The following is a 14,211-nucleotide window of genomic DNA, read 5'->3' as shown; positions in this document are numbered from 1 at the left end:
ACAATTCCTTCTCCCCCTGCCTCCCTCTCTCGCTTTTTCTACTTTGGGCTTCATCTGACTCACTTAGTCCAAATTTCCTCTCTTTATAAGGCCTCTTGTCATATGGATTAAGACCTGCCCTGTTGCAGTTTGACTTCATCTAAATAGGATCTTTGAAGACCTATTCACAAATGAGCCTTCATCCTGACTCACCTTAACATATTTCATCCATCCATCCATCTCCCCACCCATCCACCATCCATCCACCATCCACCATCCATCCACCCATCCACCATCCACCCATCCATCCATCCATCCATCCACCATCCACCATCCATCCACCCATCCACCATCCACCCATCCATCCACCCATCCACCATCCACCCACCATCCACCCATCCATCCATCCAGTCATCCCTCCCTCCATCCATCTACACATCCACCATCCAACCATCCCTCCACTCATCCACCCATCCACCACCCATCCACCATCCACCATCCATCCACCATCCACCATCCACCGTCCATCCACCCATCCACCATCCACCATCTACCATCCATCTACCCATCCACCATCCACCATCCATCCACCCATCCACCATCCACCATCCATCCACCCATCAACCATCCACCATCCATCCATCCAGTCATCCCTCCCTCCATCCATCTACACGTCCATCATCCAACCATTCATCCATCCACCATCCAACCATCCCTCCACCATCCAACCATCCAGCCATCCATCCAACAAGACTTCATCAAACATCTCTCTTGTGCCAAGCCCTGTGTTGCTGCACATGGTGTAGAAGAAACAGTTTAACTGATTCTAGAGTCTGTTAAACTGTTTTTAGTCCTGTCCAGAGACCTGGAACAGGATTAAGCCTTGAACATGCCTTCTGGGGGATACATGCCTCACTCCACGTATGACAGAGAGGGAAAGAGGAGGGTCAAGCTCTCAATGTGTCCGTATCCACTCGCAAGCTTCCAGCAGCAACCACTGCCCTCAGGATAAAAGACCCAACTCCTCAGCTGGCCTTCCAGGCTCCTGGAGCTGGCTCCAGACTCTGCTTCCAGCCTTAGCATGCCCCCCGCACCTGCCCCTGCTACCTCCGCATCCATGTGTGCCCTGGGGAGCATGCCCGCCCTGCCCTCGGATCCCCACTCCCCACCCGCTGGACTCCTGCAGGCCCAGCGGAAACGCCTCTGAACTGCTCTTCCTCTCTGCTGGCGGATGAATCACGTACCCTTTGTTCCTGTTTCACCGGAGAGCTAGCCTGGGAGCCACCCGAGGACAAGGGCAGGAGGGATGTTTCCTAGTTCTGGCAGATAAAAGGCGTTTGAGAAAGTGTGCCCCAAGTAATGGACAAATGAAAGTGAGAGTCTCGTTTGCAGCTAGAGAGGCTTCCGGTTGAACCTTTCTGTCCCTAGAGTCACTGTCTCTGGGGGGACCGGGGGGGTGGTGGCAGCCTGCGGTTCCGATCCCAGTAAGGACCCTTCCTGGCTGCGGGCCTTGCGTGACACCATTCCTCTCTCCGAGACTCCTGAGAGTAGAAACGCTCACAGCACGGGCCCTGCTTGCTTCTCAGGCTGAGAGGAAGAGAATCACCAGGGAAGCTCTAAATGCGGTGGGCAACGAAGAGCCCACGGGTGCCAACTCACGGGCGTTTCTCCCCCGGTCTGAGAGGCTGGGAAGGAGGTGAGGCAGGTGGTCCTGAGGCTCTCTCGCATCCCGGGGGCACCAGGGAGCCCACCGGTCCATCGTTGGGGCTGGGTCAGCTGCACGTACCTTAAGCTTTTTGACGCTGGTGCAGGGGTCGTTGGAGAAGCTTTCAGTGTCCGAAATCTCAATGTCCTCGCCGTACAGGACCCCGGTCAGGTCGTTCCTCACCTGTCGATAAAAAGAAAGCAGAGGGTGGGTGCTGGGGGCCTGCCCTGGGAAACGGCCCTAAAGAGCGAGGCGTTGGCTCCACTCCGCCAACCCCGCGAGGGGGGGAGTTTGTCCTTCACTATGATCCAGGACACCCTGGGTGGCCTTGGGGCTCCCCCGGTCTCCCCTGCCCCTCTGCACCGGACACGCAGGCAGAGGGGACCAGAGAGGGAAGGGGCGTGCCTAAGGCTACCCAGGAAGCTCCTGGGAGAGTCAAGACTGGCACCAAGTCCCAGCTTTATGTTGTACTTCTGGCTGCATCAGGCTGTCTCCAAATCAGATGACCCATAACATCTCCCTTGATATTGTGCCCTATTATTTACTAGCATAAGGAAATAACACTGCACAGTGTAAGTAAATAATAAGGCACCGTATCTGGTGTGAAGAAATAGCCGCAACATCCAGAGAGACAATGCAGAATAGAGGCAAGAACCAGGGGGACAAAAAGCCATGTCAGCAGGTACCTAGAATGACCATGAGCTGGAAAGCAGAAGCCAGTGCTCACTGGGGCCAGCCAGTGAGTGAAGCAGCCTGGGTGGAAGGTATTAGGGAATAGTGGGGACTGTGGCAAAATGTCAACCATTTACCCCATCTAAAAGAAGGCAGTTGCTACTTGGGTCCAATCACAACACGGCAGAACATGGGCTAAGGGTCACCAGACCTTCTGATGTTTGAGAAAGAAAATCAGATTTTTGAAAAATATAAAGCTCCCATTTTAAAATGTTGATTCTATTTAAAAACAAACACACACAAACTTTTAAAAAGCAAAGACCACACCAAACCAAGGTGAGGTTCGTATCTACCCGGGGGTCTTGACTCGGCGCCTCCGACGTAAAGCAATGGAACCTGGACTGCACCTCTGAGCAGAAGGACCTGGGCGGGGGCCCAGGGGCCGAGGTTCCAGGCCCAGCTCGGCACTGACACGCTTGTGTCCTTGAGCTCTCGTCTGACCTTGTCCTCCTGGGGCCTCTGTTTCTTCCTCTTGGAAAGATGATCCTTAGAAGCACTTCTCGTGGCAACACTTGGTGGGTCCTCCCTACGTATCCAAGCCCTTGAATGATTCAGCTCTAAATGTTGCAGAAAAGCATGGTGGCCCCGGGGCGGCCTCCACCGCGCCAGGGAACACGGGGTTTCCAGCACAGCCGCCATGCTGTATTTCTTTCAAAGTCCTTGGGAGCCAGTGGAGCAAAATGTGAACATTGATTAATTCTGGGTAGTGAGTCTATAGGTGTTCGTAATTTCACGTTGCGCTTTTCTGAACACTTGAGCTACGTCGTGATGAATGGTTTTGTTTTTTTTAAACAAAGGAACCGCCACGCTCCAAGGTGAACCTTGTCCATGATTAGTTTTTTGATTGGAGATGGGGAACCAGTTGATTGAAAAAAACTGATTTTTATTTCTGCCACCACAAATGCTTTTTGGCGGCAGGTGAGGTGCTGCCATCACTTCCGTGCAACAGCCACTATTAACGATGGAAAATGTGTGCTTGGGCCCTCCCCACTGGCACGGCGTCGCAGCCAGTGCACTGCGGAGTCCGGCCCAGCTCTCCTTTTACTCTCAGCTGCTCTTTTTTTTTTGTCTTTATTTATTCTTTTAATGTTACATTCAAAAAATATGTGTCCCCATATACCCCCCACCCCCTTCGCCCCACTTCTCCCCCCATAACAACAACCTCCTCCATCATCATGAGACATTCACTGCATTTGGTGAATACATCTCTGAGCACCGCTGCACCTCATGGTCAATGGTCCACATCATAGCCCACACTCTCCCACAGTCCACCCAGTGGGCCATGGGAGGACATACAATGTCCAGTAACTGTCCCTGCAGCACACCCAGGACAACTCCAACCCCCGAAAGTGTCCCCATATCACATCTCTTCCTCCCACTCCCTACCCCCAGCAGCCACTATGGCCACTTTCTCCACACCAATGCTGCATTTTCTTCGATTACTAATCACAATAGTTCATGAATAGAATATCAGTAAGTCCACTCTAATCCATACTCTATTCCTCCATCCTGTGGACCTTAGAATGGTTGTGTCCACTCCACATCTATATCAAGAGGGGGCTTTGATTCTACATGGATGCTGGGTGCAATTCCCCTGTTTTCAGTTGTAGACACTCTTCGCTCCCTGGTGTGGTGGTTGACCTTCTTCACCTCCATGTTAGCTGAGTGGAGTAAGTCCAATAAACCAGAATGTAGGAGTTGTAAGTCTGCTGAGACTCAGGGCCTGGCTATCACATGGTCAGTCCAGAGATTCAGGTCCCCTGGGTATACACTAAACCCCAGCACCAACCACAGATCCAATAAAAGTAACAGGAGAGGCTTGTGGACAAAGATCAGATCTGAGGCCAGCTCCATCACACAGAAACACAAACTCCAAAGTAGGGCCAACTGACATGGCACTGAACTCCATCTGCCATGACCATAGAACCTGTGCGTCTCAGCTGCTCTTGAGTCTCGGTCTGTCCACATGGAAAGCCAGGCCAGGGGGCCACTGAATCAGGCTGGTCTGTCATTCAGATTCACAGAGTCCTTTATAGGTAGGATGGAAGTCAGACAGAGAAAGAAGCCACTGGAAGGAGCTGGCAGTCAACAGAACCCGAAGAGAAAGGAGAAGGTGCCGGCAGGTGCACGGCCATGTGCTGGATGAGCCAAGGACAAGGATGAGCGCAGCCAGCTGCAGAAGGCCAGTCTTGAGGGCGAAGGCATCACCTTGCTGACGTCTCCATTTCGGGCATCTCCAGCCTCAAAACTGAGAGCCCATAAATTCCTGTTGTTGAAGGAGCCTACTGTATAGCATTTGTTTGAGCAGCTACAAAGCAAAAATAGCGATACACTGCATTTCTCTTAAGCGAATCCTGTTCTTCTCTTCACCTCCATTACAAAAGCAGAAACATGATCTGGAAAATGAGCAGCCCTTGCTCCCCGCTCTACTTTGCTAAAGCTGCTCAAAAGCAGATCTATAAAACGGGTTGGCTTTGGACAGTGCGAGTGACTTCACTTAGAAGCTTACAGTGTTGAGGCGGAGAAAAAGGTCCAGGACACGGCATCATGGAGCAACGCTTTCCTCCTGAAGACAGCGACCAGCGGTCCCGGGCCCCTGGCCACATGGCAAGGCACAGCATTCCCTTCTCCTCCGGGTTTTGTTGCTTTCAGCCTCTTGCTTCTCTGGCTTTCTCCGTCTGTCTGAATTTCATTCTCTTATAAAGAACTCCAGTGAGAGGAGTAAGACCCACCTGAATGAGGGGTCCCATCTAACTTAAGATCCACTCCCGGGAAGATCCCACTTACAGTACATCCCTGCCCAGGGACTGATTATAAGAATCTCTTTTCCTGGGGTCCAACTGCTTCTAACCATGACACTCCCCAAGGAAAATATACACACACGCAGATTCAAGTGAGGTGTGGCCAGGGCCCCCCTGGGGGCCTCACCTGCCTGCAGCGGGGGGACTCAGGCCGACAAGGGGGGGTGAAGATGTCCGGAAGGGGACACGTGGTACTGCTTGAAGGGGGGCTCGGAAGCGGGGCTCAGGCCTGCAGGGCCAGCTCACAGGGCCGCGGTCGCCGCCGGTGGAAACGGTCCCTGCTGCGGAGCCAGTGGGGCCAGGCCCCGACCCCGGAGCAGCTCCACGGGGAGCGGAAGGGGGAGGAGCAGGCGGCTCAGGGCCCAGGTGCCTTACCCACAGGGCTCTGGCCTTTGCCCTCGGCTCTCGGAAGGGGATCTCTGTTTGCCGGGACCCTTGGGCTAGCCAGATAGTCCAGCAATGCGAGTAAGGGCATGACTAACCACACGGGCAATCAGCCCGCCCACCAATCACTTCTACCTGACGGAGCCCCAACTGCCCAGTGAAAACCGTGCCACCGACGCAGGTGAGCGTCCCCGGGGTATGGCCCCGAGTGCGCCTTGTCAGGTACAGACACCAGAGGGCTACGTGCCCCCGCGTCACAGGAGAGGACAGTGGAAGCTCCCGCTGGGTCCCCCGCCCCTGACCGTGGCCGCTGTTCTCCTCGGGCAGCGCTGATTTGTCTCCTCCCGGCAACCCACCACGACCACGAGTCTAATGCTTTCGGGGAGCTCTGCGGGTCCTTCGAGAGAATGAGGGTGGTCTGGGGAATCCCCCGAAATCTGCAGTCGGTACCAGAAGGGAGGCTGGTCTCGGCGCCCGAGCTCCTTCTAACGTCACAGTCGGCCCGAACTCTTGCGCTCAGGAATAAACAGTCTGAGATAGGAGCTTGGGCAGAAGCCGCTGATTTCTTTTTTCAAGACCTGGTGTGGACTGGGACCCAAAGGTCACGTAGAAAGTGGGTCCCTAAAGGGGTGCTTCTCGAAGTCTGGTCACCGAGGAACTTGCTAGAAATGCAGATTCTCAGGTCCCACCCCAGATCTGCAGACTCAGACGCCTGGGGGGAGGCCCACAATCTGTGTTCTCATCAGCCCCCAGAAGATTCTGATGCCTGCTGACGCCTGAGGACCGCCGTCGGTAAAGGTAGCAGGGTACGTCTGGCAACAGTGTGAAAAGTTCTTTTTTAAACGACTTAGATTTGTTTTCCTTGCTTAGGAGACCAGAATTTGTCAGTGGAGTAAGGCAACTGCCAAAAGCATGAGTGGGAACAGGACCACATTTCAAAAGGTATCACCCCTAGAATGAAGGAGGGGACAGCACTCCTCTGCCCTGTCCATCTCAGACCATACGCAGAGTGCTGGGCTCAGTTACAGCTGCCCTCTATCGGGGACGGTGACAAAGTGGCTCAAGCTTGAGGGGGGTTGCTAGGACAGTCGCCAGGACCCTTGCGGGGGCATCATTATGGGGTCCGGGTTGCATAAAGGTCAGAAAGGGGAGCGTGATGACGGCTCTCCCGCTTAGCCTTGGGAAGCAGAGTTCCGAATCCAAGAATTCCCCCGCTGAACGCAGACTCGGCGGCGAGAAGCCGTGAAGCAGGGGCGGGGAGCGGAGCCGCTCAGGCCAGCAGCGGGAGAGCGCCGTCAGGTGGCGGGGTCTGCAGACACCTGCCTCCCCGCTGGTCGCAGGCTCAGGGACGTGTCCTTCCTTACCAGCCCGGATGCAGGGAACAGGGGTGGGGAGAGCCCCGGTGAGCTCTCGCGGCCGGGAGGGGGCTGGGGGGGGCTGCTTGGGAGGAGTTTCTCGCCCAGCACAGCTTGTGTCATGGGACCCATGTCCACCCCGTCCCACCGCCCCCGAGGAGGCCACGCAGCCCCTTCCCCTGCCCGTCCAACACCAGCAGGTGCCCAGCGCAGCGGGGCCCCCCCGCGCACTGGACGCCCCCCGGGCTCGCGCCCCCCGTCCCGCGGGCCGGCCTGCTCTGTTCACGCCCTCCCTGCTTCGAAATCTGGGACTGTATCTGCAGGCCCTGCCAGGCTGTGCCCCCCGCAACTCGCTGCCCCTGCAGCCCGCACCCCCCAGCTCTGACCGCGCTCCGCCCTGCCTCAAGGCGATGGAAGGGGCTCGGGGCTGGGGCCGGGGGTCCTTCCCCAGGAGCCAGCCCAGGCGCCTTCTCCGAGCTCATGCCCCACTCTGGGCCCTTCGGGCTCTTGTTTCCTTCCTGGGGCTGAAATCCCACCTCAGAACTTCCCGGACAGCCCCTCGGCGCCCTGCTTTTTCCAAACGAGGCGCCGTTTGTTCCTGACAGTCCCATCAACCCACACAGTTCCCCTCCCTCCAGTCCCCCCACCGATCCACTGACCTTCCCTCCCTCCCTCCCTCCATTCATCCTTCCTCCATCCCTCCCTCCCTCCTGCTCTTTGTCCAGCCACCCCTCCCTCCCTCCCTCCCTCCACCCTTGAAGCTGACACCTCTGTTCACGCACAGCGGGAGGTGACACTTGGGCTCTGACTATGAGCACCCCCGCCCCCACCGTCCCGGGGTCTGGGCAGGGGGAGCGGGAAGCGCTGGTCCCTTGACTGCCGTGGGAATGTGCATTCACCTCCCACTCGTGTTCAGAGGGGGCAGCCTCAGGCCAGGAGCGGGCAGGGAGGAGTCGGGCCGAGCAGCATGCGCAGGGGAAGCCAGCAGTCCCCAGCTGAGCTCACGAAGCGCCAGGGCCGGGGTGGGGCAAGGTGGGGGGAATGGCAGGAGAAAGCAGAGGTGGGGGCGGGGGGGGGGCAGCCCTGAGGGCCGTAAATTCAGGCTGAAGACTCGGCTCTGCAGCCTAAGCACAACGGAGAGCCATCACAGAAGTCCACGTGGTGGGCTCACGTGATCAGAACTACGTTTTGGACCCATCCCTCAGGCCGCTGTGGGACCCCCTGCAGAGGGTGGTGGTGATGGGGGTCTCGGAGTGACAGGAGGCCAGGGAGGGGGCTGCTGCAGCCGTCACCCAGGTGAGAGTCGAGAGCCTGCCTGAGGAGGTGGTGGAAGTGGCAAGAAGTGACCGACTTGGGGATGCAACAGGGCAACTAATTATCTGTATTAGTCACCTATCGCTGTGTAACAAATTACCCCAAAATTTAGCGGCTTAAAATGATAAGTAGGTACGATCCGACGCCACTTCAGTGCGTCAGGAATTGGGGCGCCATGTTGCCAGGCGGTTCGGCCCAGGGTGTCTCACGAGGCTGGAGTGAAGATCTCGGCCGGAGCTGAGTTTTCTCCAGGCGTCCAGGGCTGAACTTCAGAATCACCCGGAAGCATTAAAATCCCGATGCCCCAGCTGCATGGTAAACCAGTTAAATCAGAGCTTCTGCCCTAAAATAAACGCCCAAGTCACCGCTGCCCAGTGTCCCCGACCCAGGCCACCGGCTTTCTTTGCAGCTGGGGTCCCTCCCCTCCTCCACCCCCTCTAATAGGCGCAGCTCACGGTAATTTCCAGATCCTTCCACACCTGTCCCCCAGCACCATGAGACAATCCTGACCACACAGCAAGAAGAACGGAGAGAAAGAAAGAAGGGGAGAGAAGCAGAACAGTATGGCTACAAGTACCGCGCTCCAGCCACGTGTCCCTGACGGAGAAAGTGAAGCTGACGGCCAGTGACGGGAGGTCACAGGGACGCCCCAGGACACTGGGCTTCAGGGGTCCCCAAATGCCTTCCCCACAAAGGCCACTGCGTCAGCCGAGGAATCTTCCAGAAAGGCTGAAATCCAGGCGGCAATGGGGAGAACCAGGTTCGCACCACATGCACTCTACAACTCTTGGAAAATTCTAATTAGGCTACGAAATGAACTTGAGAGTAGAGCGAATTCCCAGCTCCCCTATGGAAGCCGAGGTAACCTACTTTGTCATTCAAATGCACTTGCTATATATAGCCCGGGATTGTGCTGAAATGTCACTCCTCTTACCTGACTAAAAGGTGTAATTATAGATTTACTTTCCTTCATTCATGAAATGTGTCTTTACTTGATTAAACAGTTCATTCAAGTAAAATCCATTAAAATATGGAACGTGCTAAAACGTGGCTCATTAAGGCAGAGGGCACCGCTGTCGTTAAGATGCTAATTAGATAAACAGGCACTGGAAACACTCAGATCTTTGAATAATTCAGGTCACTTTTACTGGGGCTGGAGCTCCCCAGGAACTGCCAGTAATTTAAGCTAATTAACAAATTGGCCCAGAGAAGAGCAGACCTAGGCAGGAAGTGATGTCTGACTTCAAAGACCAAAGAGGAGGAGTGATGTGGCTCAAGCAGTTGGGCGCCTGCCTCCCACATGGGTTTGGTTCCCGGTGCCTCCTAAAGAATATAAACAAGCAACCAGCAGACATCGAGCAAAAACAATAAGCAGACAATGAGCGAAAACAACAAGGAGACAACGAGAAAAAACAACAAGCAAACAATAGCAAAAACAACAGGCAGATGGGGAGCTGATATGGCTCAGTGTTGAGTGCTCACTTCCTACTTACAAGGTCCCAGGTTCAATTCTTGACCCCAATACCTCAAAACAAAAACAAAAAAAACCAAAAAAAACCCCAACAATGAGCAGACAATGAGCAGAAACAAAAGTAGGAGGGAACACATGTGGCTCAAACACTTGAGCGCCACCTTCCATATGGGTCCTAGATTCAGTTCCTGATGCCTCCTAAAGAAAAAACAGACAGACAATGAGCAGACAACAAGCAAAAACAATGAGCAGACAACAAGCGCAAACAACGAGCAAATCAGAGGGGAAAAAAAGACAAGAGCTGTCAAGCAAGAAAGGGCGGCCTGGGGCTGGACGCCCCTGCGGCAGACGGTTCAAGAGGGCAGATTTGGGCCCAAAGAACTTCCTGGTGATGGAAAAGGTGGCCTTGGTAGAGAGTGACCTCCCTGTCATGAGAGGTATACAAGCACAAGCTGGCTGGGATGCTGGAGAGGAGCTCCGCCCTTCACCACCACCGTCTGGGGTTCCAGGAGAGCAAGCGCGCCTGCCCTCACTCCTGGCCTTCCTGAGCTTAACTTCCAGGATGGCGCTGCGCAGCACTGGGGTCTCTCAAAGACTGGGGCATGCGTGTCTCCCAGCAGTGAAGCCACGTGGCTGCAGTTCCGCCTCCCAATGCTGCACCCCCACTGAAGCAAGCATGCCTCTCGAGAAAGGAAGCCACCTGGGGTTCAAATGTCTAAAAAGAAGTTAGTGCTTAATAACCTCTAACCAGGGAGTGGAGGGAGCCCAGTGGTTGAGCACCTGCTTCCCTTGTTTGAGGCCCTGGGTTCAATCCCCATTACCGCCTTTAAAACAAACAAAAATCCTGTAACTAGAGCTGAATATAAGTGAGGCATCTAGAAAAGGGCGTGTACCTAAGCAAACATGTCTTCGGGTGTGGGATCATACGTGACACTTGCAGGCCCGTGTTAGACCCTGGCTGGTCCCTGTGGGGATCTCTCTATGCCGCCGTGAGCCCGTGCAGTCTGCACACACGTGCACCCCGCGAGCCCCGGGGGCCCCGGGACCTTGCTGCTTGCCTGTCGTAGGCCACGTTCCCACGGAGAAGCCGTGGCTGTCCAGTCCACGTCCCCTCGGTCACGGCGGGGGGCCGCCGGGGCGGAACGCCGGGCTTTCCCTCTCCTTCCTGGCTGCTTGTCTGTCCCACCAATATTCCATCTGTCTCCCTGCCCCAGGACCACCGCGAGCGGGCACACGAGCAGAGGTCTGGGCGCCGCAGGGCTGGGGCCAGCTGGGGGCTTCAGCGCCCGGGAGTCCAGCTCGCTGACCTTCAGGGCAGGGGGTGCTGGGGGATGCTGGGGCTGGGATGCCCCTTGCCCACTAAAACAGCAGCTCTGGGGCGCAAGGTTTGTCTGATTCAGTCCCAGCGCCTGGTGTCGTGCCTGGCGTGTACAGGGGTCCCCGAACCAGGTGGGCGGGAGAGAATGGACAAAACGTGCACCGAGGACTTGCTGCGCCCGCCCAGCGGAGGGGGGTGTCCCGTGCCCGAGCTCTGCCCACCCACTCACATCGAGAGCTGTGGCCCGCCATCCTCACACCTCCCTCCTGCTGGCGGGCGTCTGCCACATGGCGGCTGGGGACGGGGACTCCAGCTGGCAGAGCTGGCCTGAGCGGACGGGCCCCCACACCCAGCGCCCACCCGAGATGCCTCCTTTTGCACAAGGCCATCACCGCGTGAAGGTGGCCCTTCCGGGGCGGGGAGAAAGCCTGCAGGCCAGTGGCCCTCCCCCAGGCCCGGGCATGCTCCTCCAGGGCCCCAGGCAGGGCCACGGCGGTTTCAGACCCCATGGGGTGGGGCAGATGGCTCGAGAGCACGGGGCTGCCTGGCCCTCAGGCCCCTCCTCCCATCAGCCGGCCTTAGACGTCCCAAAAAAGCACAGGCTTCGCCCCATCCTCAGACACCCCCGCCCTCCAGAAAGCTGCCCCTCATGCCCAAGCCACAGTGACGCCCACCCCGAGCTCAGGGCCACCGTCCCCGGCTAAATGGAGAATGCCCTGGGAGGCCACTCGACGCCCACCTGCCTGGGGAGGAGGATCAGGCCCCAGCCCCCTAAACGTGCAAAGCCCCCCATTTGGACCCCCCCCCCGGCAGTCCTCCCTGGGCTGCCGTTTCCCCAGGCGCCCTCCTCCCCATCGGGGAAGTCAGCTACAAGGGGGCTCGGGGCGGGGGCAACGCAATGAGCTCTCAGCCCCCCGCTGCTTGTCTTTGGACCCAGCGCCCCCGGCTTTAACTGCAGCAGACTCCAGGGACACAACCAGTACTTCCAAAAATATTTGGATATTCGTAAAACAAGGGTATTAGCCAGTTAAGCCGAGGAACGCAAACCTCTCCAGGAAATCAACGACAGGCGAACTGCATCTCTGACACCAAAACAGAGGAGACACATGAAAGAAACGCCGCCTGAGAGCACTGTAGAAAGCAGGATTCAAAGCAGCTCGCCGGCCCCCCGAGCCCCACCTCGTCACTCGGGGAACGGCTGAGGGAAGGGGAGGGGCCGCGTGGAGAAGCAGGGATCGTGACCGGGACTCTGCCCGCACCTCCGCATGGGCCTGTCATCCAGACGAGGGCACGTGCCAGGACGACAGCGGGGGAGCCACCAGGGCACTGATTCCAGTGGCTCCGGACGCAGAACTTCTAGCAGGAGAGCAAACTGAGGATGGGAGAGTCTTCCCTGGAAGGGAGTGAGCTCCCCATCACCGCAGGTGTGCAAGCAGAAGCGGGGCTGTTCTGGAAGGGGTTCAGGCAGCAGAAGGTGTGGCAGGTTGGCTGCTGGATCCCCGAGGCAGCTCTCGGGGCCTCAGAGCTGCACCCCAACCAGGACAGAGGTCGCAGGCCCCTGTAGTAATGGACAGGTGTGGGTGGCTGGCGGCCTTGTGGAGGGGAGACCCCTCGTGCCCGCGCAGCTCTGTACGTCTTCCCTGCAGCTTCCCTTCCTGCTCCCTTCCAAGGCAGGCTCTTGGTGCAGGGCTCTGGGGTGCTGCCCTGACGCCCCCACTTCCCCACATGGGCACCCCCCCTTCTCCACCTGGACCGGCCTTCCTCCTCCAGGGCTCCAGATTCCGGGCGGGGTGAGGGGAGGAGCGGAAGGGGTGGCCGCCTTCAGCCAGGAGACCCAGCTGCCCTGCCCCCTCCCCTGGTCCCCCCACTCCCCCCTCCTGCTCCAGGCCCCCGGGGAGGACACAGGCCGTGGAGACAGGCCAGGACTCACCGAGTGAGCCCCACTGTCTCCACGGCCTTACAGAGCAGGTGCCACTTCCATCCCCGGTTTACCAGGAGGAGCCGCGCAGGGCCCCGGGGCAGGGAGGGGCCGGGTGCGAGGGAGGCCTTGCTGGGTCCCTAAGCCCGCAGAGAGGGTGGGGGCCAGGAGAGGTTCGGTGGGCACCCGCAGGCCCCGCAGAAGGAGGGCCCAGCGTGCTCCTTCCCTCGAGGGTCTGCCTGCACAGGGGGCTCTGGAGGGGTGGGGGTGAGGGGTCCCCCACGTCCCCAGGGCCAGCAGCCGGGACATTCTGGAGAGGGACGGAGAGCAGTGCAGGGCACACCCAGGGAAGGGCAAAAAGAGTGGGAGGGCGACCGCGGAGGAGGCGGTGGGTGGGTGCCGGGCTCCCCCACCCCAGCCAGGGGCGCTGCAGAGGGAGCCCCTGCTGTGCGGCAGGCAGAGCTGGTGACCCCGAAAACACACTCCCCATGCAGAAGGCCCACGGAACTCGGCAGAAGGCAGCCGCGGGCCCCGGGGTTCTCCCGTGGTGGGATGTACGGGGTAACTCCGACCGGTTCCTGCTGGCCCAACAAAAGTTAGAGCTAAACTTCAGAGAGTCTGAGGAGAGCAATACAAGCTACCCCGTTCCCAGCGCACCCACCAGCTGGTTTAAATTCTCGGGGCGGCTCGGCGCCCACTGTCCTCACTCACAACCTCCACCCCGCCCTGCTCTGTAGTCCCAGATTCCACATTCAAGAACTTTCCTTCTCTCTAAAGTTCACTTGGTGATTTTTGTTTTAAACGGCTCCCAAGTGCGGTGCTGAAGTGCCGTCTAGTTTCCCAAGGACTAGAAGGGTGTGATGTACCTTAGGGAGAAAATTCGTGAGACGAGCTTCGTTCAGGCACAAGTTAGAGAGCTGCTGGCGGTGAGTGGCGTTAATGAATCAACGCCCTGGATTAAAGAGGGCGCCTCTAAACAGAAACGCACAAAGCCAGGCGAGGCATCGGTCAGATGACGAAACGCCGGGGCCAGGGGCGCCCGGGAACCTAGCCCTGTATTTCCCCCAGGAGCGGGGTTCAACTTCGATGTTCACGGAGACTTTAAGGAACAGATCGACTGTCTTTGTAATTCATTTTCACCACCACGTTCACACTCACGCTCTACTCTCAGCCTTCAAGCCCCTCCCCTCCAGGAAGTCCTCCTAGATTCTGAAACGAGCTGCGCCTGTCCTCT

The 14,211-nt window shown here is 57.5% G+C and overlaps 1 protein-coding gene across 1 annotated transcript in view; it reads right to left on the bottom strand.

The window, feature by feature from the left end:
• GABBR2 (gamma-aminobutyric acid type B receptor subunit 2) overlaps positions 1-14,211 on the bottom strand; it is a 367,202-nt gene that overhangs the window by 175,543 nt on the left and 177,448 nt on the right. Inside the window, exon 4 of the mRNA XM_058302623.1 lies at positions 1,766-1,867. Within this exon, the coding sequence (XP_058158606.1) occupies positions 1,766-1,867 (102 nt within the window). The remainder of the gene's footprint in view (positions 1-1,765; positions 1,868-14,211) is intronic.

This window comes from Dasypus novemcinctus, chromosome 8 (assembly GCF_030445035.2).
Source record: "Dasypus novemcinctus isolate mDasNov1 chromosome 8, mDasNov1.1.hap2, whole genome shotgun sequence".
Lineage (NCBI taxonomy): Eukaryota > Metazoa > Chordata > Mammalia > Cingulata > Dasypodidae > Dasypus > Dasypus novemcinctus.
Note: the sequence above shows the minus strand (reverse complement) of the source record. Positions and strands in the feature narration are given on the sequence as shown.